Source organism: Cyanistes caeruleus, chromosome 1 (assembly GCF_971803275.1).
Source record: "Cyanistes caeruleus chromosome 1, bCyaCae1.hap1.1, whole genome shotgun sequence".
In the NCBI taxonomy this organism is placed as follows: domain Eukaryota; kingdom Metazoa; phylum Chordata; class Aves; order Passeriformes; family Paridae; genus Cyanistes; species Cyanistes caeruleus.
The window spans coordinates 103,643,058-103,668,702 of record NC_141701.1 but is presented as its reverse complement, the minus strand read 5'-3'; the positions used below and the strand labels follow the sequence as shown (position 1 = coordinate 103,668,702).

The 25,645-nt window shown below is 37.3% G+C and overlaps 2 protein-coding genes and 1 long non-coding RNA gene across 53 annotated transcripts in view; 2 read left to right on the top strand and 1 right to left on the bottom strand.

Moving 5' to 3' along the window:
- CLASP2 (cytoplasmic linker associated protein 2) overlaps positions 1 to 12,389 on the top strand; it is a 143,902-nt gene extending 131,513 nt beyond the window's left edge. For all 50 annotated transcript variants that reach the window (XM_086846318.1, XM_086846277.1, XM_086846296.1 and 47 more), the window contains 6 exons: positions 260 to 488; positions 4,839 to 5,032; positions 5,842 to 5,970; positions 7,637 to 7,843; positions 8,985 to 9,101; positions 10,143 to 12,389. In XM_086846318.1, coding sequence (XP_086702444.1) covers positions 260 to 488; positions 4,839 to 5,032; positions 5,842 to 5,970; positions 7,637 to 7,843; positions 8,985 to 9,101; positions 10,143 to 10,229 — 963 coding nt within the window. In that variant the 3' untranslated portion in view covers positions 10,230 to 12,389. The remainder of the gene's footprint in view (positions 1 to 259; positions 489 to 4,838; positions 5,033 to 5,841; positions 5,971 to 7,636; positions 7,844 to 8,984; positions 9,102 to 10,142) is intronic.
- UBP1 (upstream binding protein 1) overlaps positions 11,066 to 25,645 on the top strand; it is a 50,612-nt gene continuing 36,032 nt past the window's right edge. Inside the window, exons 1-2 of one of the 2 annotated variants that reach the window (XM_086846466.1) lie at positions 11,066 to 11,145; positions 22,169 to 22,285. In XM_086846466.1, the coding sequence (XP_086702592.1) occupies positions 11,066 to 11,145; positions 22,169 to 22,285 (197 nt within the window). Of the gene's footprint in view, positions 11,146 to 20,277; positions 20,340 to 22,168; positions 22,286 to 25,645 lie in introns of those variants that run through there. The other variant, XM_086846456.1, reaches the window with a different exon arrangement.
- Positions 14,991 to 19,234, bottom strand: LOC147655795 (uncharacterized). The gene is made up of 3 exons (XR_015275075.1): positions 15,757 to 19,234; positions 15,160 to 15,270; positions 14,991 to 15,066 (listed from the first exon to the last, which is right to left on the bottom strand). It is a non-coding gene; the product is annotated as an uncharacterized LOC147655795 (long non-coding RNA).

Genomic DNA, 25,645 nt, shown 5'->3' with positions numbered 1-25,645 from the left:
AACTGTTTCTGGTTTATGATTTTTTTGGGGACAATGTATATTTTCCCCTTTTTTGTTTTTATTTTGGTTTTTTTTTAAGGAAAGCAAAATTTAGGGAACTAAGACTTCTTATTTGAGGGCTGGTTTGAAAATTCTAAGCCTTTTGAAATTTGTACATTTTTACTACATAAATGAATTAGTGATGTTGTTAGTGATGAATTAGTTAATGGAAAGGTGTAAGAGTGTATTTCACATGCTCATGTAATTCTTCCTCCTGCAGATTTGCAGTGCTTCTGGAATAGTGGACATGCGAGCAGGAAGTGGCGTGAGCGATACAGGTCGGACAGCTCTGGATAACAAAACATCATTACTCAACACAATGCCTCCCCACTCCTCACCACGTGCACGAGATTACAACCCATACAATTATTCTGATGGTATTAGTCCATTTAATAAATCTGCTTTGAAAGAAGCCATGTTTGATGATGATGCAGAGCAGTTTCCTGATGGTGAGATTCAGTTTACATTCTGTGCTAGAAAACAAATTATGAGATTTTCTATCTTGGAGTTTAATTTCTGAAGTTATTACTGGGAATATATGTATCACTTCTTTGAGAAGTTTTTGCAAATGCTATATTTTGAATTAGTTTATTTGTTAAGTCATCTCTTTGAGTTGGATTACCTGGTAATTACCTGGTAATTTGTAGAGATTTGTAATTTGTAGAGACTAAGGGTAGAAATGAAATAATAATAATAAGGGTAAATAAGGGTAATAATAATAAGGGTAAAAATGAAGGAAATGCTGTGTTGTATACTTCTGGTAGCACATCCTATATTTGTATTGTATAATATAAATTTACTTATCAGATTGTTTTATGATTGCAGTTTAAAGCGGGAGGGTGGAGAGAAGATTTACAACAAGGAAGTAAAACTGGATCAAACCAGTTTGGGAATTAGGTGAAAGATTAAGTATTTTGTTAGTAATATATTTGTATTTGAAACATGACATTGGCATTTTCTGTTGACTAAACATTCTTCTTAAATGAAACAAAACAAACCAGCTTTTTACTGGGAAGGTGGTTCATCTAGCCCATGTAAATCTAGGAACATGTGTTGATGTCTTGTAGGCTTCCAGAGCTTCTTCATGATATTTCTCTATATATCTTTGGGTAATTTTCTATATATTAACAAATTATATATGTTAAGAAGGTTCCTAAGTATCACTACTATCATTATTTTAATAGTTAGTGGTTTTTATAATCTAGTATTCCTGTTGTTCAGCTGTAGATTAAGTTTTTAAGTAAACGCTTTCTTAATAGCAAGGGACAAACTAATTATTTCCCTTCTACCTGTTTTGTTTTTGTCATTCTGCAAAAGATGTGTTACAGAAACTGTTGAAAAACAGGGTTTTTTTGACATGGTGTTTTATTCACCTTTTCAGTAAGTTTGCTTTAAGTTTGCATTAAATCAAAACTAAATCCAAGTATGATGCATTTTTCTTACCTATCTATGAAGAAGCATATAGTGTACCCAAATGTTTTCTTCTGAAATAGATGGAGAAAAAAGCACAGTTTTACAAATCATGTCATGTACATAATTAAATAGCTTTTCCATCTACATACAGAGGTTATGTTCAAGATTCCGTATTAAGGGATCTTGTTTTACATGGGAGAAGCCTCCTTCTACCTTCTGACAACTTATTTTTGGGTATTTCATTAAATGAGATGCAGTATGTGCTGTGCCAGCATGATCCAGTTTTGTAACAACTCACGACTGGCTGGAGTGAAGCATCCCTATCTTGTATTAGTTTGTCCTGGTTGGAAGAGTAGTGCAATGCATTATTTAGGTCTGCTCTTTAATGCATCTTGATGAAGTACTTGCTTTCATTCCTGTGTTGTTCACACTTAGTATTTAGTTATATCATGTATGTTCTGTTATTTTTAGAATTTCATCTGGGATTATTTACAAAAAGTGCAAGAGAAAAGGTACACTTGGCAAAACACCTTGTGTCTCCAACTCCTCTGTTGCGAGTTACACACCTTCCCCATAAATCTGAAGGGCTCATTTGACATTAGATAACAGTTTTTGGAAACTCCAGAGAATTGCTGCTTGTTCCTGACACAAAATTCTGTTAGTACTGGATTCCCAGCTGTCCTGACATTACTGACAGAAAGATGTGGAAATACAAGGCTAGATGGGAAAACCTTCACTGCTCATGCCATCCTGTCAACAGCACTGGGGCAGGAACATGTATTCTACAGATGGTTTGTCTGGCAGTTCTGGAGATGCCACAGTGTGTCTCACATGACTCACTTTTGAGTGTTTTGCCTCTTCCACTAAAAAGGTTTTCAGAGTAACAGCCTAAATCTTCCAACCATTTGCACTTCAGTTTTTTCCCCAAGGGAAATGCCCTTTATCTGAAGCATAGGGAAACCTGGCTCTTTAAGTCACTTCAAGACTCCTTAAAAGCAGTTCAGTTTCTGTTTCAAAAACAGTGTTCTACAAAGAAGCTTATTTATTTCATCTTATTTCTGTGGATTGCACTTTCCAAACATCTTCCTTTTTGCCTGCCACTTTGTATATGGGCTTAAGATTTCTGCTTCTGGGTCTTGCCTTACACTTGGCATCTTTTTTCTTTCAGGTCATTCCTTTGATTTGACATGATAATTTCTAGTTCTTACTCTGTTCTCCAGAATGTTTGTGATTGCTCGCAAAGTGATGTCATTTACAGATTTTCTGAGTTCACTCCACATTCCTTAGATAGCACTAATAAATGCATCCAACAGAGCTAGGCTCTGCACACATCCAAGCAAGGACACTACTCATATCCTCCTGGATTAATAGAAAGCCAGTTATAATCCAGTCATCCTGCAAGTGATTCATCAAGTTTTACACTTGCTTTGTTTGCTTTTTTGGCTATCATGTTTCCATAACTTTTATATTAGGATGCAGTGAGTGAAAGTAGGAAATGCTTTCCTAAATTCAGGACATACCTACATGTTCCCTTTTAACCCCTACACTGTTTATCCTGTGGTTTGAGAAGACCTGTTCTTCATCAATTATTTATCTCTCTAATGCATATTTTAATCCATTCAAATGAAGGCGTTGCATCTGCTCCTCTTCATTTGTGTTTTGCTTCCTTTCTGAAAAAGAAATTTTGGAGTACTCTTTGAACATGACTTCTTTTATGCTTCTTCATTCTTATCTGGAGAATGTTTGGAAATGAAACACTGGGTGCTAATTCTTAGAAAGGAATGGAAAAGACAAATTGAAAAGGCACATCCCTCTTGGTTATCTTCAAGTTTTTCAGTTATGTAGTCCACTACTGGAGCTTTTTTCTCCCCCTTTTTTCTGCATGGGCATGGCTATTACCTTCCCCTCTCTTTAACCCTTCCATCCATACATTTAAGACACCACAATGAAAATACTTTATTTAAGCAGATATGAGTAGCTTTCCTAATGAAGTGTCAATGTGTATTCCCTGAAATAGGATTTGTTATAGCTATAATCCTTACAGTTTGGTAGAAAAGTGTAATAGTGCTGCCAATAAAAGTAATGATCTTGCTTCCATAAAAATGATTGTCCATTCTGCTCATCTGCTTTAAATAATAACTCACCTAATGCAATTTCAGTCTGACCTTTAGTCAAATCTTAATCATTCATTAATACAGAGGCAGCAGAAGTGTTTAGTTTGCTTTCAGGTGCTGATGCTCCTGTTTATTCATGCAAAACAGAATGCAAATAGGAATGTGGGCTTCAAAACCAGAATGATTTTTACAGTAGCTGATGAGTGATGCTAAGATATTTATTTCTGTGGTATTCAGCTTTTACTGTTTTCTTTGTACAAGTGTTTTGTACAGCATTTTTAAGTTATAGTACTGAATGTAGTAATACAAAATGTTCAGGGCTGTGGTTTCTCAGTGTAAGATACAATTAATTTGTCATGGAAGCTATATTTTATGTTTTAGTTAATACATGCAGCCATTTCAGGAAAGCTGCAATGCATCTGCATTGTATGACAGAACTTCCAATTTTTTGCCTTAGGAAAAGGCATGTTTCTGTTAATTTATCCAAAAGTTTCAGTGCAAAGATGGAAGCTATATGCTTTCCTTTCTTAAAGGCTAAATGGGTCTTGATGATGGAATAAAGGTACTAAGTTGATACTCAAGTTTTCATTAAGACCATTTTTAAGTTCCTTGACTGTTTTCAGATCACTCTGTTTGAAGTCCTATTTACAAATATAGGTTGTGTTGCTAACATGTTTTTCCATTACCATGGAATCCTTTCTAATCAAAACTAAAGTCAAGTGCCATCTTTTAATGAATTGTTTTCAGGATCTGTGGGACTAATAGCCCTGGTTTGCCTTTAGTTCATCTCTTTTGTACCAAGAACCAGTTACATTTTTTTTTTCTCTGCTTGTTTTAGCAACCTAGCTATTGTTGTGGAATCATGGCTTACAAAAATCTAAACAATTATGTAATACTAACAGAAAAGAAAATTTTTCATCTTGAATGGAAGGGTCATATGGGAAAGAAGGCCCTTCATGTACAGATCAGATTTAAAAGGATGTAGAAAACTTATGGGTACTGCAAGCCTAAAAACTCCTGCAGTAAACAAGCCTGCAAGGGGGTTTTTGCTGTATCATTGTAGCGGTTTGGGGGAGATTGTAAGCTTGTTCAGCAGTGTTGGCTGCACTGAAAATGTAATAGCCAAACTGCAATTCTTGCAGGCAAATGTGGTGAAGAAAACAAAATCATGCTCAAAGGCAAGCAAGTCATAGTAGAAAATATTCTTTACTTGTACAACAGGCACTAGTATTTATTTGCAGTAATTGTGTTTGTGCGTTCCATTTTTGACAGAGCCCCCCATGGACCATTCTGATCTGGTTGCAGAGCTACTAAAAGAGTTATCAAACCATAATGAAAGAGTTGAAGAAAGAAAGGCTGCCCTGTATGAGCTCATGAAGTTAACTCAGGAAGAGTCTTTTGGTGTTTGGGATGAGCACTTCAAAACAATACTACTTCTGCTGCTTGAAACACTTGGAGATAAAGAGGTAAATTCAGAAACATACAGTTAAGAATGCTGACAAAGTACATGGCTTACTTTTAGTACCTTTGACATTTGTACAAGTTGTAGAAAGAGCACAAATTCCAGTTACTGATGGAAAAACAAAAAAAAAAGAAGGAAATAAAATGCCATGAAGTCCATTTGCTGTGATAGTGAAAAGGGCATCAGTGATACTTAGCTTCTCCAGGCTTCCTGTTTGTGGATTCTGACACAACAGATTGAATGAAACATTTTTGCACTGAGATTCAAAGTTTATCTGTTTCTAGGCCCTAAATGAATCTAGAATATCAATACATCATGTGTGACAAAGCATTTAAAAATTTATTTCTAAAATACAGTAATTAATCATTGTGGAGAAACTGAGTTCTATGTAATAGTTCTTTGAAAGGCCATGTTTCTGAAGTTACTGAGGATCAAAAATCAAACTTGCATTAGATTTTTAAAATAATTTTAAAAAGAAGTAGTAAAATAATGTATTTGCATAATGGTTTTATCAGTCCTTGTGTTTGCAACTTAACTTCTGGATAACATAGATAAGTCAAATTATGTATACACATAACTGTATAAGCAGTGTGTTTATGATATGTCACCTGCATTTTCTGCAAAAAGAGTGATTGAAGAGATTTTTTTTTCCCTACTTTTATTTGTTAACACTAAATTCAGACTGTGTATGTGTGCAAAGCATAATCTGATATTTTTCCATTATTAAAAAATTTTCTGTCAGCTGAACAAATGTTAAAAGCATATGTCTGTTTAAAGATGCATAACTCATTTATTTTAATATTGAATCTTTAGCATGCAATTAGAGCTTTGGCACTGAAAGTTCTGAGAGAAATTCTAAGAAACCAGCCAGCAAGGTTTAAGAATTATGCAGAGCTCACAATCATGAAGACATTAGAAGCGCATAAAGATCCTCATAAGGAGGTCAGTAATCAGTTATTTTATTTGTTTAAGGTTATGACAAATTATTACAAAATGAAAGAGATGTCCAGAAAATGTGAAATAACCAGTTCTTACTGAGGAAGTAATTTTTTTAATAAGCACATGTTAAATAACAATGATGTTATTAGTTAACATGCATATGCAAGAAAAAAAACCTCTGCAGTTCTAAAAGTTCTGGAATGAGTAATATCATCCCTAATAACAATTGCCTTGGGTACCATCCCACAGGACAGTGTGTAACTAGCAGTGTGTCACCATGGCTCTTCAAGGAATAACTGAAAGGTGCTTTTCCCTTGTTTGACATCTTAAGCCAAATAGAAGTGTCCTAGAGATCTAAAACAAGTTTGGGGTTTCACTGAGTTTTATGTTTGAGAGATGGGACTAAACAAGACCAGGAATTGTCAGCCCTTTCCATTATGCTCCATTTTGAGGGCATGGCTTTGAACCGTGTTAAGGGAAAATGCATGGGAATATGTCAGTGGGGCGGTGCTTGTGCCAGGAATAGTGAGGGGATTCAGGAGAAGGTATGTAAATGTAAGCTTGCTCAGAGTTATTTGTGATGCCTGCATGCACAATAAAGGACAATGCATGTAAATATAGGAAACAGATGCAGCAACAAACCCATTATTCAACTTCTGACATCAGTGTCACTGATTCTGTGGAAAGAATCCATGTTTATTTCTAAATGAGTGCATCTTCCCCATGCAAGGGCACTTTGTGGAATTTACTGTGGAGTTTCAGGTTTTTAAGTTGACTTTGATTCCTCCTATCATGTGACTTTATCACTCATTTGGTGCTTGTTTCTCTTTTCCCCTGTGCTCTCTGGAGTTGTTTCATACACTGTGTCAATTGCAGTGTCATTTCCCCATCGTCCCTTCTCTGTTCCTCTGGTTTTTTCTTTCTTATGGTTTTGTGTGTTAGGAATGAGAGAGTAAAGGAGACAAGGATGGAGAGAAAGTTCTGGAGGATTTTGTACATCACTAGTGTACAGCCACTCATTCTGTAAAGTGATTTCTCTTTTTAGATGTCAGATGCCACCACAGCACTAATGTGAAGATTAGATGTTGATTTTCTCTGTAATGCCCTTGTTGTGTTTTGAGCTTCTCTACCCATTGATGTCCTACCTAATTACTCTTGTTCTCTACATTCTGCATATTCTTCAGGCTTAAAGTACTCTTTTCTCATAGCTTCTTTCATAATTACAGGGGAAGAAAAACAGCTAGATTGGCTACAGTTAGCAATCTAGGCATGCTATTAAACACGCTTTTAAAATGAATGTGAAAATATTTTTTGTCAGTGAACACTGACCTAACAAGCAATAATAATGACAGCACAAGAAATTACAGGTTTACAGAGGTGGTGATATTTCAATATGTAGATGGAGGGTATGCAGAATACAGAAATTTCAGATCATATTAAACAAGCATATTTGATATGTGTATTGCCAAGGGCATTGTAGTCACAGAATATTGGGAAGAATTTCGATTTTAGGAAATATTGTCCAACAGCTGGACTCTTTACATATTTCTATAATATTGTAGAGATCTTGATAGGAAACTTGCATGCTCAAGACCATTACTACCAGAAAATGGACCACACAGTAAGAGTCTCATATAAATCACTTTTCTGTGTCTTTTTCTTTCAATAGGTGGTGAGATCTGCTGAAGAAGCTGCTTCCATGCTGGCCACTTCCATCAGCCCAGATCAGTGCATCAAAGTTCTCTGTCCAATTATCCAAACTGCAGATTACCCCATTAATCTGGCTGCAATCAAAATGCAGACAAAAGTTATAGAAAGAGTATCTAAAGAAACCCTTACTCAGCTTTTACCAGAGATTGTGCCAGGTCTAATACAGGTAAGGAGAGAAGAGAGAAGAAGACTGGGGGGGGGGGGGGGGGGGAAGACCAAACAGACTAACAAAAAGAAACTATACATACAAATTGCAAAGACTTTTTAAAAATAGTACCACTTTGTTCTCATGAAGTATTTCACTTGTCTGATAGTTGGTGGCTGCCTTGACCCAAAATACCTTGGATAGTGGGAACAATCTCTTTGATTAGCAGGGAGCTAAATTGTAACTCAGGAAATCTCACTAGAATATAAAGTCCAGGTTATGGGTAGGATTGGCAGTAACTTTTAGTTCTAAGGTAATTTCTTTGTTGTTTGTACTTTTTCCAAGTTACATAATTGGGTGTGAAGCAGTCCATATTTTATTTGCATATAATTGTAGAGCTTTGTCAGCTGGGGCTTTTGGGAGGCAAGAGGAAAGAAGCAGTTTTATAAAGTTCAGTAAAATTAGAAGGATATCAGGATATCCAAGTTTTCTCTTCCTTTGTCTTTAAAACTGATTTTTTTTTACCACCTTATCATACATACCAAGAGCCAAAATACATTAATTTCCTTCATGGATCATGACTCCTTGGAGTTGGCAGCTGCATTCTGCAGATTTCTGTCTTTATTGGGTGTGATTCAGTCATACATCTGCAGAAAAACAGAGGCAGAGAAGGGCCCTCTGAGGAGGGTATGAGTGAGACAGCCAGACATGGGGTGATAAAAAAATGGTAGAAGAAAAATCATTGAAAAATGATTTGGGGGTTAACAAAAGAGTCTTTAGCTGTTGAGAGGATTCTTTTATTCACAGTCAGGAAGCTCTAAGTTGTGAGCGGTCTTTTGCTTTAAGTAAATACCTGTATAACCTAGAAAAGTTCTCTTACGTGCTCACCTATTGCATGGCAGCAGCTCTGTTTTCAGTGTAGCTTATGAACAGGACTGTGTGGCTTTTAAATTCAGCCTGAAAAATGGTGATTAATATGCAGCCTGCTTTTTAACTGCATGTTCTGTATTTGTGTGGCTTTTTTTTTTTGTTGGAATGCTTCATTGGGCTGCATTGGCATTAATTTACCATATGTATTTATTACAGTAAATAAATAAATAGTTTTCTGGGTCTTTTAATCATTAACTGATAAGGTATTAATGTTAATTTTATTGCTTTCTAGGGTTATGATAATTCAGAGAGCAGCGTTCGTAAGGCATGTGTTTTCTGCCTTGTAGCCATTCATGCAGTAATTGGTGATGAACTAAAACCACATCTCAGTCAACTCACTGGCAGTAAAGTAAGTACAAGATACCACTTAAACAAATCTTGGCTCATAATTGCATCTATGCATTTGCATTTTGGTTTGCCTCTGCCAGAAAGTTTCAATGAAGTATATACTTGAATCAGTTGTATTAATACGACTTCACTGTAAAATACTCAAAACTGAAATTCCACAGATTTTTATGCAAGTGTACAAACTTCAGCATTAAGATAATTACTAAACTGTGTTTCTTACTGCTTTTTAATGCATTCAGTTCTTTGTATGCTGGTTGTAGTGATAATGGCTGTATTCAGCAGGCTTTTCCTATCAGTGTTTCTTGTCTTTGTTTTCATGCAAGTTCTGACTGAAAAACAAGGAACATAGTAGGTCCATGTTACATACAGCAGTTTCATTTATTCTTCCTCCTTGTTACTTTGCTTTCACAGGTCTTTTCAGTACCTCTAATTTGAAATAATAAGAACTAGTCTGTGGTCCCTTTTGTCTCAAGATATTTATGATTTTATTGGCCTCTTTTTCATGCAGTTTTTTAGTATGAACAGCTATACGTTAATTATGAATCTCTTTGTCCTTGGCAGTCAAGTAGGACAAATAATTTTGTGTGTCTGTGAATAAGACAGTTCTATCTTTCAGACGGTCTCTGTGATCGTATTTAAAATGACTCCAGACAATATTGGAAGCTTTAGTAAATACCAGCATCAGCAACTCTGACTAGAAGCTTGAACCTCAGATTAACTTAGAAGAAAAAGAAACCCAAACCACTATGATATTTAGAAACACATTTTAACTGGAGGAAAATATTCCATCTTTCTTAATCTACCTAGTTTACATCATTTTCTTCTTCACATCCCTAAAGAAGCTTGAGCAGTTTCCTAGTGACAAATTCTACTTGTGTTTGATGTTTACATTGGCATGTATGTTCCTTTTGAATAACTGTGTAAAGTAAAATTTTGTTTTTAGGGAAAAGGGATTAATGTCTGTTTTCTTGTACCATTCCTGTAGTCAGTCTGTACTGTTTGCAAATACTAAACAGAGTTACTTTCTGCCTTAAATTTGCAGATGAAATTATTGAACCTTTACATCAAACGTGCACAAACAGGCTCTGGAGCAGGGGATACAGCAGCAGATATGTCTGGACAAAGCTAATGAAGCTGACAAGAGTTAACCAGGTCTCCTAAAGCAAGGGCAAGGCCCTCTTCAGTGAAAGGAAAATCCTTACATGCAACTTCTGGAACTTTATTCTTGTTTTGGGTTTTTTTTTTCCCCTTTCTTTTGTTTTGTTTTTATTGTTTGGGGTTTTGTTGGTTTTTTTTTTCTTTAACCAATGGCTGTCCTCAGCCTGCATGAGACTGATGCAATAGAATTATTCCAAATCTAAGGAAAAGCAGTATTAACATCAGTTGATCAAAGCAGAATAAAATTTCAAAATAATCTTACCCATCAGTTACCCCGTTCATAATCCTCTGTGTCTTCCCATTAACTTCTGCCAGTGTTACTGTATTAAAAAAAGATTTTTTTAACGCTAATTAAAAAGGTATGCTTTAAGCTTCAGAAGTTAAAATATAAATTCTGTTGCTTTTCTTCAGCTGCAGATAACATTACTTTTTTATTGCTGTTTAGTTTGAGTATCATGTCCTTCGCTAGAAACAAGAAGTGATGTGAAACAAGGCTGAACTAGTCTGAACTGCAGTGAGACTCGTTCACTGTGTTGGTGGTTCATCATCTTATTTACAGCTTGTTTGGGATATTCTGGAGATTGAGAAATATGCCTATAAAAAGAAAGCTGGATTGATCCAGCTCTGTCACAGTGATATTGTTCATTGGTTGTATGTTTGTTGCATAAATAAGAATTTAGTGTGCGCAGCAGAGGACTGGTACAACCAGTACCTCTTAATGTGGGAGACAGCCCTGCCAGGGCAGCACTGCCGACCTGGTGATAGTGTGGCAGCCTGCTGGTGAGCAGCAGAGTTCATGGTCACTTGATGGACGTGAACCATCCTTGTCACCTTTCGTTCTTCAAGCAGGATGCTTCAGAATGGAGTGCTCTGCCCAAGCATGCTCAGTATGTATTTATCTTTATCACTAGAATGTTTCCTCTCAACCTAATTGCTGGAACAAGTAGTCTTGTATTGTAACTCACATGGGATCTTACGACAACAGTGCAGAAAACTATTTATCCCTTACCTTCCTAAAAGCACCAAGATTTTCTGCACTGAATTTAAATGGGGGGAGGGGGGAATAGTCACAAATGCTATGGATCTCGCCACCTTTTAATTTAAAGAAAAATATATATTTTGGATGAGTAGGAAAAGCTGCACCAAATTATTTGCATGGTTTTCTTGAATAGCATCCTCAAGACCCATCTGGATTAAGGTGTGGAAATGTTTCAAGGGTTTGTTTTTCCATTTTTGAAAAAGAGTTAGTATATTGTGAATAATGGTTCTTTGTATTTATGAAGTTGATAATGGAAAGAGAACAAAGATAAGTAAATGTGTCCCTAAATGTTGTCTTTTACTTTTTTTCCTTTTTTTTTTTCCTTTTTTTTTTTTTTTTTTTTTAATATAAGCAGCAAGCTAATTAAGTGAGAAATGGGACGAAACAGTACCCTTCCCAGGAAGAGTGGAACTTATTTTTTACTTTTTTTTTCTCTTTGACTGTGATGTTGTCTAGTTGTAGGAAGTGTATCCTGATAAGAGAGAAAATAGTGGTGCCAAGGATGATGATCTATGCTAGGCTAAAATTCTCTCTACCTCTTCAGGGTGACTAATTTTTGACTGAGCTGCTGCATATAGCACCCAGTAGAAGAACTATCTACAGAAAATCTTTATTTTTTTTTTCCAAATTATCACTTAATGTGTATTCAAAACTCTATTCTTCAACATTGCAGCCAAATATCATAAGAAACTATTGACACACTTTACCTGCTAGGAACCTTGAAAAACAAAACTGAATAAAAAATTAAGTCAGATGCTTGTAGTTAACATGAAAGGTTGTTTTTACTTTAGTTTGAAGTGAATGCGATAGAAAGAGCTAAGATGTGGTTATTAAAGAAGCAATGCCATTGCAGAGATTCATTTGGAGGAAAAGTTGTAGAAATTTATGTAAAGACTTAAACCCAAGACTGTCATAACTCGTCGCTAGCCCTTTTTAGCAGCTACATCAAGAAAATAGTATCTCAACCTTCTTTTCTTTGTTACGTGTAACATCCTTGTTGTTTTCTACTGTTTAATTACATTGTGTATTTATAGTTCTATGCTTACCATTGTGCATATACTGGCAATAAAATGTACATAACATTACTTAAAAGATTAGCAATGTATACATTCTGGTTTTTCTGTTTTATTTGATCACATGCTATAAGAAAAATTATAAATGTGATTCATACAGCATTGATTTAAAAAAAATTATCTTAATATTCATGTTTTTTGTGTCCAAATGATGTTTCTTTATATAGTCTTGTTACTAAATCTGACTTGGCATTTGAGAACATGCTTTGAATATAGGTATATTAGACAAATTTTTAAAAAATTGCATAGAATCTTATGAACATGGTTTCCTTCATCTAGACAGATTTTTTGTTTATTATTTCTTTTATTTGTACATTACACCTCATTTACATTTTACTTTTTTAATATATAAAAATATTTTTCAGTCTACAGTCTTGTAGTTTTTACATTTTAATTATACAGATGGTCACTTAAAAAAAATTGCACAAATTATAAGCTTAATAGACCTGTATGTTATTCCTGCATTTTGTATAGGTAATATTTATTTTCAGAGAATCATTGCAAGGTGACTGTTACTTGTCATCTTTTTGAAGATGCTATTTCATACTGAAAATATAAGTTATTGAAACATACAGTATATATTATGGATGAAACCTAGTTTTTTTACATGTAAACAGAAGATATGTTTTTTATCCCCGATAGGACTGAAAAATTTTGCTCCAGGTAGGGGGGAGGAAAATATTTACCCCAAGTTTGTTCATCAGTTTTGCTTCTAAGCCATCTTTAAATGTTTTAAGCGAAGATATCCCATGTATTAAGAATCTCAGTGCAATGTATTTAAATGAATATTTTACTTATGATATGACTAGTTCTGTTTCCAGCAGAGATGGGGTTGCTATCTTTGTAAACGGATAGAATTTATTTATATTACATGAAGCCATCAGAATGTAAGAATTTGGGAAGAAAATTATTTCCACAGCAGCCAGTTTATCAGATTCATTGCATTGCTTTTTGCCTTCATTTCCTATATTACAAGTAGATATTAGCTCAGTTAAATTCAAGCAGTGATTAGTCATGCCTTATGTTCCTGCTGGAGGTGGTTTCTCTAATGGATTACCATAAAGATCTGGGAAAACATAGGACAGTTATAAGTTGCTGTTCTTTCAGACAGGGTTTCTACATGTTCCTTCTAATATCCTGTGAAGATAGGTCATTGCAGTCATTGGAATACTGAAATGTAATTCTTAAAGGTTTGGGCTCTAAAAAAGAGGAAGGAGAAGTAAAGCTACATGCAGAATCAGGATGGGAAATGGGTATCGTGGATGTCTCAGACTTGGATGTCATTTGCTTTAAATAATTTTGAGTAACACATTATGTTCAGATGAAGTCTTAGCAAGGAAGTTGGGATAATAAATGTAAATTGAAAGGAGAGCTGATCATGTAAATTTTCCTGAGTTGGCTTGCTTGTTTGTTTTTGAAGATAAAGGTTGGAACAGATTGAGTTGTGTTTATTATTTGCGGTCTGAGTCACAGAGCAAAAAGAACAAACATCTGGATCCTGAAACATTTACATATTCTTAATGGTTTCTATGCGTGTTTAAACATTTAAGTCACAAACATAGCCATAAAAAAGTCTACTGAGAATGCAGGCCTAAACTGCTCACAGTTTGAATTTTCAGCAAAGGAATTCAAATGCTGAATGTGACATTGTCCCTTTGAAAACAACTGAAAAAGAAAAAAAAAAATTGAGAAATCTGTTGTATTACGGTACAGTTACTCCCTGTGGGAGGCAAGTGAGAATGGTTCCACTGGCTGTGGTAACTTGCACTGTGTTGGGTTGGGACTTCACAAACAGAGAACACAATAAACACAAATACAATGGGGATGCATAAACAGTTCGGAACTGGAGGATTACCTGGAGAACAAAGTGTTGTTTTCTCCCAATTAAAATAGTAAACTGATGAGTTTTGCAACTGCAGTCTGCTTCCAGGTAAGATGAACATCAATATTCATATTGAGCTAACTTAAGAAAATGTCATCAAATTCTCCCCCACGTGAGTTTTCCAACTCATTAAAAGTACGTACTTTAAAGCTTTGCTTCATAATTCATATTTGTTTTTTTCTTTTTTGTTAAAACACAGAAGGTTTTCAGAAATATGGAAAGTTTGAAGAACTAATTGTGCTGTACTGGCAAAAAAATCAAACTTTTGCAACTTGGATTCTTACTTACTCTTCTTCTATATCTTGTTGATGTTTCTATGTTTTAGTGTACTTTAAGAACTCAGAGTTTCCAAGCTGTGCAGCTTGGATTATCCCAGTTAAAGAAGTTTCTTCATTTGCTGATGGGATTTTAGAATAATAAGTGTCTTTACTAAGAACTTTGCAAGCAGTTTTGAATACTGTATGATTTCTGTTGAATATAAAATTCTGTAACTTTTGATGTATTTTAGATAGATACAAGTGATTCTAGTGGAAATAATTTGAGGGAGTAAGATTGGAAAAAATTATGGGTAGTGAAACAAGGAAAATATGTCTGTCTAAGGAATACCTGTAGCAGGTAAAAACAAATATGTAGATTTAAGTTATGCAGTAGACAGATAGTCTCAAAAGACAGCTGGACTGGTTTAGGTGTTCTCTCACCAACTATTCATATCTGCCTGTGGCAGAGCCAAGAGAGTACCTTTGTGGGAGCTTCTCTATGATTTTTCTGGAATAATCTCAGTCTGGTCCTCCAGCAACATCAGGGGCTCACAAACCTGTGCCAGAGAATGAACAAATGACTGTCCTGGGCTGAGAGGGTCTACCTGTATGGGGGGCATTGGTGGGGGAGGAAATACAAGAAAACCCACCTGTTTCTTAGCACAGTGTGTTTAGCCTGAGCAGGTATAGCTCATGTCAAAATACCAGGGAAGATGAGGAAACCGTTGATTTCAGCTTGGATAAACAGCTCAAGTGCAAGCCTGTAGGTGAATGGATGTGTGTTCCATTTAAAATTGCAGATCAGCGTGTTTTAAAATGCTTAATTAATTTATATGCTAGTTGAAATAATACATGTGAAATGTAACTAACGGTGTACAACTACAAAAAGCCTCTAATCTGGAAAAATAGTTATTTCGGGCCTGTTACTTTGTGTCCTTTCAGTACAACTTAAACTGATACAGATAAAACATTTTTAAACTATAGTGAATATGTTAACAGATGGTTGTGTTTTACCTAAAGAATTTCTGAGCTGTTTGATGTGATTTTTGATCTTTGAGATGACAGCTATGGCCATGCTGGCCAACTAATCAATTGAAATTCTTTTCCAAGACAAAATTACCTGCTTTGCCTAAGGAATTTTCATGCATCACCATTTATATAGCCTGTACCTCACCTAGAGAAGAAATCTAAATTGGGTATTATATGATTGTTCAGAAAGTGCCAGCTTATACTTCTTAAAACCTTACTTGGAGAGCTGGTACTGTCAGAGGCTGCCTTTTCTCAGAATTCTGTTAATTAGCCACTGCTTGAGCCATGTAAGATTTTTGCGCTGTTAGGAGGTGGAAAATGCATATTGCTAGAAAATAAGAGGAGAAAGATAAGGTGTATGTACTTAATTGTATGTTATGTATGTATGTTATGTTATGTTACATAATATGTATGTTGCAGGTAATGTTCTTAAAAACCTTAAAGCCCCTGTGTTTTTAGGAAGGGAACTTTCTTGGAATACACGATGTCTTTCTGCTTTGGGAATTGAGAGGAAAATACTGATGTTGGAGGACTTTATTTACAAAGCCAAGCCAGCCCAATGCTAGACAATGTTAGATATGGCAGAGTGAGTACCAAAGCTGCCTCAGAGCCTCAGGTAGAAGGGAGTCAGTCCATTAGGACTGAGAAAAAACCAAGCTCTCTTTTCTGAGTCAGGCAGCCTGCATTGCCTCAGGAGTCTGGGAGTCCAAATACTGATTTTTAGGCTACCAAGCACAGAATAGCAGAATAACAACTACTTGAACTTGTCCACCTTTACAGACTTCGGAGTCATCTCAAAATGAGATGGACCCCACCCTTTGCCACCATCATGAAAACTTGCTAAATTTAGATTCAGGTATGATGTAATGGGTTAAATCAAAATACTCTCTGGTCAGTGATGCTGTCTAGATCTCAGTGCCTACAAATCATCTCATAGGTTTCTTTGTAGGCCATGGTTTTCCTAAAAGGCAGCAGATGAAACAGAAGAAAGCAAAGGTAATACTTGCCATGCTCCATCTTGTAAGATGTGAAGTCAGTAAGACTTCTATTCCTTAGTTCATATCTCGTCACCTTACTGATTGAGAAGTGGGTAGTGTGAGGAAGATGACTATGGAGGAATAAACTAAAGACCAGGAATACCTTGCAATGGAGACTTTATTAAAAGGGGACAAGACCCTATGAGGAAAGGAGTATATCCTGCTGCATTCTTCAGAAGCAGCCAAATGTATGTTTTTTGTACCCTGACACTTGAACATTGGAAGCAATCCGTATTTCCCCTTCACATGTGAAGTTACTTCTCTGGGTGCCTCACTCATATCAAGGAGACACTTGAAGCAAGTCCAAGCACAGGGTCTACTGCATATCTGATGTGTTTGATCAAAATGATCAGAAGGCATTCTGATGTTGAATGCATTAAATGTTGAAGCATTTTGCATGCTCAGCAGTGTTATGCATCAAGCAGAGTTCTGGTCAGATACCCTGGGATGTGTTGCCTTGTCTCTATGCTGGCAGTGTCCTAAGACTTCTACTGGAATTTGGGAGGTCTACTAGAAATGTTCGTTGTGGGTTTTCCAATTTCCCCTTTATTTTTGTTGGCAGGCCTGCTTCTCAAGAGTTCTGTATCACAGAAGAAGGGCTGATAAATGCAGCAGTCCTTACAGTGCTTCAGCATTCAACAGGCCCAAATGACACCTAAAATCATCCAAGAATCCAGATTAAAGGTGGCAGGTGGACATGGAGAACATGTGGGGGCATTGCTGCTCATGCTCTGCTGCACTCCACAGACAGTGCATTGCTGTCCTTGGGGTGTCAGCAGTGACCCTGTACATCTGCCACCTTCAGATGACCAGACACAGCAAAAGAACTGGGCTGGGTCAGCCCTTAATGCGTCAGGAGGTGTGTGGAGAACTGCAGGTCACTGCAGCAAAGGATCACATGCAGAAGTTATTCCTCCTCATGGCTGTTACTTGGAATTAATAAGTTCACCGCGGTAGGATTGAATACAGTCCCACTAACAAGGTGTTTAGGAGTGAGGTTGTGTACGCAAAATTAGAGGGGCTAGAAATGTGTGTCAGCACCTGCCATAGAGATGAATGGTGGATTAATAGCCCATCCAAGCCAGGAGTAGTATCATCTGGACATGGATAACTAATTCACTGTTATCCAAAGTCACCCTGCATTAGGCAGCAACTGCTGTACCACCAAGAGTCCAAAGACCAAATCGGATGCTACAAAGTAACAATACTTTTAAGTACAACAAAAATCATCACTGGACAGCAAAAACTTCCATTAAACAAAATTTTCAGAATAGATACTAAATTCACAGTGTCTTATATTGTACCTGATTAAGTTTTTCATGTGTTGTCTGTAGAACAATTTTTACTTGTTGAAAGCAAAGAGCAAAGATGAAATTTGGTCATATATAACCAGTTATAATGCCAGTATTTAAGGTCATTTGTTTTAGTTCTCAGAAGAGCAATCAGAAAAATTATATGAGGAGTCTGATCACTATAAAAAAGATTAGCAAGTTGAGTGATGCCTTAGGAGACTTCCTCATTTTGATTGCAGCTCATGGGGAAAAAAAATCCCATAAAGTTATCAAGTACCGTATGCTAAAGTACTTAACTTCAGTGCATATCCACCCATTAGCAAAACATGAGCCTCCCCACCTTAAATTTCAGGTTGGACTTTGCATGCCATACACAAGCCTTAGAGCAAGAGATGTTTTAAATAAATAATCTCTTGTTGTTTGTGTATACAATGCTCCTGTGCTGAGTTCTGTGTACTTACTGGGCAGATCATAAAACAAGAAAAAAAAAAAAATAAAATAGCCCCTTAACAATAAACAGTACAAGGTAAAAAAACTCACCTTATTTGTCCCCAAACTTGAAGGACTGTATAACCACATACCTTTATGTCTAGAGGTTAGTCAAGGGCAGCAGGTGTGTGTGTGGGGAATATACAGTGGTTTCACAATGCAAAATACCAGATTTAGACGTAACTTGGGAAGTTTAGCCAGATCTAAAAAACGGAGGTACAGTGTACTTGAATGTGTACCCTCTGTTCACAACAGAGATCAGTCAAAACACAAGACTCTGAATAGGACAAAGAGAAGAAACACCAAATTAGTTTGAATATTAACTTCTTCTCCATGTGTTCTGTCTACTATATTCCATATAGTCAACCCTTGGAGGGAAAAAAAAAAGGTAAAAGTTCCTCTTTCACAGTGCTTGTGCATAGAAGTCCACAAGACCTGGCTGTGCTTTGCTTCTGTTATGCCATCAGGGACAATGGTCACAGTGGGATAGGAGGATGGTTTGTAGCAGCAGCTTCTGTGGTCACACTCTCAAGTATGAAGTAGTTTGCATACCATGAGGGACACCAGCCTTGGGACTTCTAGCTTTTGTAAGGAGCAGGTTCTTAGATCAGAAAAGCTGCCATTATTTCACCCTCCCTACCAACACCCCATCTCCGCCAGGCAGTAGTTTTTTGGATATTATCAATGACTCACTTGCCTGCATAAGGGTAGTATTTGAAGGATCAAATGAAGGTAAGGAACTGAATGGGCACACCTGCTGTGATGCTCCTGTGTTTTATTACAGCCTTACTATTGTGGTCAGGAGAATCAAAGCTCTGGTAATAGCTGGGCAAGTTAATGACAGAGAACTGAAATCAGAGAACTAAAGCTCTTGCTCACTATCTGCATTCAGAACACGTGGGCTGAACCCAGACCAGTAGCTGAATCTGCAACTGCTTGCCTGGGCTCCCCCCTGGGGTGGTTATTTTCAGTGACAGCAAATTATCTCTCTTGATATTAAGAACAAATCTGCAACCCCGATATATGTTATTTGTGTTATTTTAAAATATCAAAATTAATTCTAAAATAATTAATAACTGGGAATCAAGTCTATGCTAAAGATAACCAGGTGTCCCAAATGCTTTTGCTCCCAAGTTCTCTCTTGGAGAGAATTCTCTCTCTTCACAAAAAAAAGATCAAAACTGCAGTGCTCCTTCTCATTTGCATTCTTACAAATGAGCATCTGTCAAAAGCAACGGGCTGGTTTGGGGAGGGGAAATAAGTGTTGGACAATTTAAAGCCACGTGTGCTCTGTGGGATATGAATAGAGAGGTGGGAGCCATTCTGTGGGTAGAGCTCTTCGAGTGGAAGGGAATCCGTGGTATTACCCTTTCCATTTGACAGAAATACAAGTCACAGAACAAAGCATGCCTGCCCTTCATATGGGAAGCTCTTGTAAACACCAAGGGAAGGTTGTGAAAGTTGTGTTTTTTGGGATGTGTAGTTTTGTGGGATGTGTAGTTCTCTTCTTGAGAATAATCAGTGCAAATGGACTGGAGCTTCCAAATAAATGCACTGTATGCATTTAATTCCTTTGCCAAAATCTAGGACTAAAGACAGAGTAGTTTTATTTTACAATTTACCAATATATGGAGCAAACTGGCTACCAGGATATATATTCTTTTCCTACAGTCACTGAAATGAAAATGACTATTAAAAAAAATACAACAGCAATCACTGGGACCCTTTACATCTCTGAGGATGCTTGTTACAAGTCTGTGGTTACAGAGACACATAAGAGGAACAACTAACCTTGAAAAGACTCATCCAGCTCTCATCCTTGCTGAACCAAAGATCAATTTGTGTACACAAGCTTGTGACACAAGATCTGTGTCATAACAACCCCTCTCAAGGTGCTTATGTGCCTCTTGGAGGAGAATAATCTCTCAGAATCACTAAGGCAGCAGTCCCAATTCTTGTCTGCTTTCCTGGGCAGCGTTACCTGTGGGTGTTTTTTTCTCATCCCATATTTACAGTTCCTCTACTATTATTCTGTATTATTATATGTTGGGGAGATGATTCTGCCTCTTTACTCCACTCTGGTGAGACCCCACCTGGAGAGCTTCATCCAGCTCTGGGGTCCCCAGCACAGGAAGGACATGGGCCTTGGTAGACTGAGTCCAGAGGAGGCCACCAAGATGATTAGAGGGATGCAGCACCTCTCCAGTGAGGAAAGGCTGAGAGAATTGGGTTTGTTCAGTTTGGACAAGAGATTAAGGATTACCTTATTACATCCTTCCAGTACCTGAAGGGAGCCCACAAGAAAGAGAGAGACATTTGATTATGTAGTGACTGGACAAGGGGGAATGGATTCAAACTGAGAGTAAGTTTAGTTTAGATATTAGAAAGAAAATCTTTGCTGTGACAGTAGTGAGATGCTGGAACAGGCTGCTCAGAGAAATTGTGGCTGCCCCATTCCTGGAGGTGTTCAAGATGAGGTTGTACTGGACTTTGAACAACCTATTCTAGTGAAAGGGGTCCTTGCCCATGGCAGGGGGCTTGGAACTACATGATCTCTGAGGTCCCTTCTAATCCAAGGCATTCTATGATTCTGGTCTTTGCTTTTTGTTTACGTTGTTTGATGTTAAGTAAATAGAGTAAATTAAGGGAGAATTGTCTGAAATGCTAATAAAAAATTCCCAACCAATTATGTTTCTTTGAAGCCTTTTGGGCTGCTACATATTATTATGAATACTAATATGAAATAATTATTTTTTGTTTCCCAGAATCTTGCTCTCTGATGTTCCGGTTTTAATAGCTTGTGGTTGCCACAATATTGTAATACCTTTTAAAAGTATCTTTTTATAGAATGAGCTAGTATTTAAAAAACAAAAATAACAAAGCCACCAATGAACTACTACTATTTGTCAGTAGTCTTTCCCATTTCAAGCAGAATGGGTGCCCTCTGCAGGTTACTATTTTCAGATGAGGATTTTGGATGCGTGCCCCCTATTATTTCTGTGTCAAGGTCTTTGCAGGATCAATCTGTACTATTTTGTGTGTTTTAAAATTGATACTGCAATCCTGTCTGCAAATTCCAGCAAACAAATGGCACTGAGTGTACCAAGCAGCCGGTTTGCATCTGAATATGATTTTTCCCTAAGGTGTGGGTGTGAGGAGTGGTGTTGGGTTGGTGCTGGAGTAAATATTTTTCCTGCAATTCGACAGTGTTTTCATTGTTGGGTTGGGTTTGTTTTAATCTTGGTTCATGGCAAGAAAGTAACTATAAGGCTGTCTACCACCAGAATGAAGGGAACAGGCAAAAAGGATGCAGTCTAAGCACTGCTGAGAAGGCATCTTGCTCCCTTAAAGAGGTCTTTCTTTGTGAATTCCACCTTCCTCTTTTTTCCCTGCAGTCGTGCCTCTGCAGGTTACAGTGTTCAAGGTCTCGGGAGTGTGTGAAGAGGGAGCTAGATGCCTCTCTAAGGCAGTGAAACAGCCCTTTCTCTGGCTCCATAACACAGTGTGTGCTCAGTGACACTCCAGGACAGTGTGGGGGGAGAGGAGGAGAAAAACAGGGATGCTGGTGAGGTCTGAGCTTGTACTTATGTCATAGTGGTAGTAAAAAAAACCTGCAGCTGGGCAGCAGCAGCAGCACAGCGAGTCTGGGGAGCAGGAGAGCATGTGGGGAACAGCCAAAGACATTGGCTACCTGCCTCTTCTGGAGAGAGAGAGACATGCTGACAGTAGCTGAATATAAAGGCCCGAGAGCAGCCCAACTGTAATCTGAATTTGCGTATTTGTTTTCTCTTTCCTATCTCCCATCGCTGCAGTGACCATCTCGTAGCTGAGCACAATGCTTCACCTCATCCCAAAATGCTTTTTTGGCACAGCCAGCCTGAACATTATCACCACCAGCAGTATCCCACCAGCAACAACAGCTACCTGCGGTAAGTGAAGAATGGGGATGACTGTTAATAACAATAATAATAATAATGCTATAATAATAATAATAATAATAATAATGCTATAATACACAAAAATGAAGACTGTATATGCAATCTCTGCTAATATACAAGTTGAAGCCTTCAAACAGAGCGAGTGATTGGAAAATGATTGGAGCAGTAGAGTCAACATGGTGGAGGTTTACTTTGCTATAGCCCTACAATTTTCACAAGCCATGTCATTATATGTGCATGCTGCTAATAGTGTTAGGAATGTTTTACTGCTTAATATGATATTCACAGATATATTTTGTTTGGTTGAATTTTTTTTAAAAAATTACATTTGCAGTCTGTCGATAAAACTCCATTTATATGAAATAATACAGACTTAGAAATACCTGGATGTCTCATACCTACTTTGATTATTTGCTGGAGCTCAGTTGATCTGCAAAACCATGATTTTGTGCTGTTTGTCATATCAGTCCAGGCTAAATGCTTTGCATTGAAATTCTGATGCAATATACAACTTATTGCATCAGCATATTCCTGTAAGCTATGAACCTACTTAACCTCTGCATGATTGAAATATTATTTGTGTACAGTATTCATATTTTCTTATAATTAAAAATGATTGTGCTTTGACAAGAGCTAGGCTTATAGATTCCAGATAATCTTGATGTTAATTAAGTTTCAATTTATAATGTCACTCTTTGTGTTAAGCTTATTACTTTTTGGCTAAATACAATGTATATAAACATGACAGTGTTTAATCATCTATCTTGACGTGGCTCTTTCTGTATTGGTAGAAATACTTACAAGTATTGCTGCATCACAGCATTACTAGTTCTCCTGCAGAATTGTTGAGTAGCATGTTGTTATTAGAAATGTGTTAAGTTTTAGATTGTAAAACAAACAAACCAACCAAAAAGAAACCCAAAGGAATTGAGGCTATACTTGGGTTCCAAAGTACAAAACAAATGAAACTGCAGTGGAGTTTTATTAAATCAATCATTCTCAGGACAAAGGTGAGAGTGATTTGAAATTTAGATTGGCTAGCACAAATAGATAGCAAACACACCACTGTTTCTATTGACTCAAGCAATAAAGCAGAAATGAAGGACAGGTGATCGAGTTCCCTGACGCAATCTTGTTTACAAGCGACACGCTCCGCTCCAGCACAAAAGGAACCAAACCACAAGGGAAAGTGAGGGTGTCCACACACTCCTCCAGTCTTCCCTTCTTCAGCCTCTGTTCAGTCACGAGGAGGTTGGTCCCCTCACAGCTTTTTTCAGGGCCTGTTTTCACTCTGTCCTTGACACCCTGTATTTCCTTTTGCTTTCCCACCCTTATCTAAAAATCTGCCATTTGAGTCACTCTGAAGTTGCTCTTCCCACACACTTTTGAGCAGCCTTTAGGTTTGGATGGCAGCCTGCATCTGTGTTTTGGTATTGAAATACAGCATAGAGGGGACCCTTCCATCAATTTTGGGCCATGTACATGGAGCTGATCTCTAATGAAATTGCCCCTCGAGGCCAACTACCTTGAGAAGAAAGAACACAAACCAGTTCAGGCACGAGGCTTCAGTCTGGCCTTAACCACTGAGTTGCTTGGCTCTGTCCACCTTTAGTGAAACACCACACCTCAGGACATCAGTAAGGCTCATAGAGGAGCAATCAGCCTCAGGGGAGGATGCCAGCCAGCATTAGTGATAAGCAGATGGAGAAAGAAATGTCACAGGATCCCCACATCCCAGCAGAACTGTACTGAGAATGCATTTTTTTGCAGATCTATTGGCAAAATCAGACTCCCACTGTTTGCACTTTCTCTCCATCATATCATGTCTCCAGTTCCAGTTGCTGGGTCTGCAGAAGTGGAATGGCAGGGCCACAGGCAGTGTTGTCTGTGACAGGTTAGACATGTGGATCTGGCCTGCTCAGAAGCAATTTGTGTGCATTGCTGATACTCAGCTGAGGATCTGAGACTGGGACTGATCAAGGAACCTGCCCCAAAGAAACACATCACAGGCTTGTACTTTAAAAACAGCAAAAACCAAACAACACACACCTCTACAGAAAACTTGTTTGAATGAGCCAGGGATACATATAATGCTAAAAAAAAAAATACCTTCCCTTTAATATTCATGCTTTAACAGAAAAAGGGCATTTTATGTCCTAAAATAGCTAAAGAAAGTATCTTCAGAAATACTAGTAGTCATTTAATTCATTACAGACAAGCTACACCCAACTTTTAAATGACTGAAATGCAAGAGGATGGGTTTCACTGTATCCACTCAGGATACTCTCAGGAATGGTTGGAATTTATGTCACGAGAAAACAATTCCCAGTATAAAAATCACCAATTTACGATCTTGTAACTGCTATGGCAGCTATGTTAGCATAGGTCTAGTAAGCAGAGAAACCAGTTCTGCTATGCATAAATCAAACTGTATGTGGCTTCTCTGCTCTTAGACCTGTCTTACCTGCCAGAAGTAGAATGTGCACTACTTGCAGTTTCCCCACAAACCTTCTTTTGTAAAACTTAAAAAAGGGGGGTTTTGCGTTATTTCTGCTGCCTGGGTATTGTTGTCATCTTGTGAGGCTTAAAAGATGAATTTTGCCTGTGTTAATTTCAGTTCTTCTCACTAAAAGCTGTAACATGCTAGCTAGTGCGTATGTCAGTGGCCTGTCCATGAGTCTTCTTCATAAATTTCACTTTTCCTAGCCTTTCCCTTATATGCAGGTGAACTCTTCATCTGTACCCAGACAGCCAGAGCAGAGAACTCTTACAGAAATTAGAGCAGGAAAAACACCAGTAACCTTTTTTTTTTTTTTTTTTTGTGAGAAGATGACAGTCATGTTTTAACTTACAAACTGACTTTAAAGATTATAAATCACAGTCTGTGTACCTCTTTATATTTGAGGTTGCCATATGCACATTTAGAACAACAGCTAGTATTTTGTTAACCATTAATGAACTTAGGGCCTTCCTGCCTTTATCTTTTGTAAAACTGGTGCAATTGTACTCAATGCATGTTACTATGGAATCAAAATACATTTTACAGTCTTAGTCCTGTTCTGTAGTTTGTTCTCTGGACATAACATTTTAATGAAGTGTCTCAAAAAATTTTATAAGTATTCTCTGAATTCTTAAATGTGAGGGGGATTTTTTTGAGAATAGGAAGGGGCCCTCATCAGTATCCATCACTATCTGAAGGGCAGGTGTCAAGAGGACAGAGCCAGGTTCTTCTTAGTGGGGCCAAGCAATAGGATGAGAATGGCAAAACTGATGCTCAGGAAATTCCACCCGAATATGAGGAAAAGCTTCTTTACTGTGTGTGTGGTGACTGAGCACCAGAACAGATTTCCT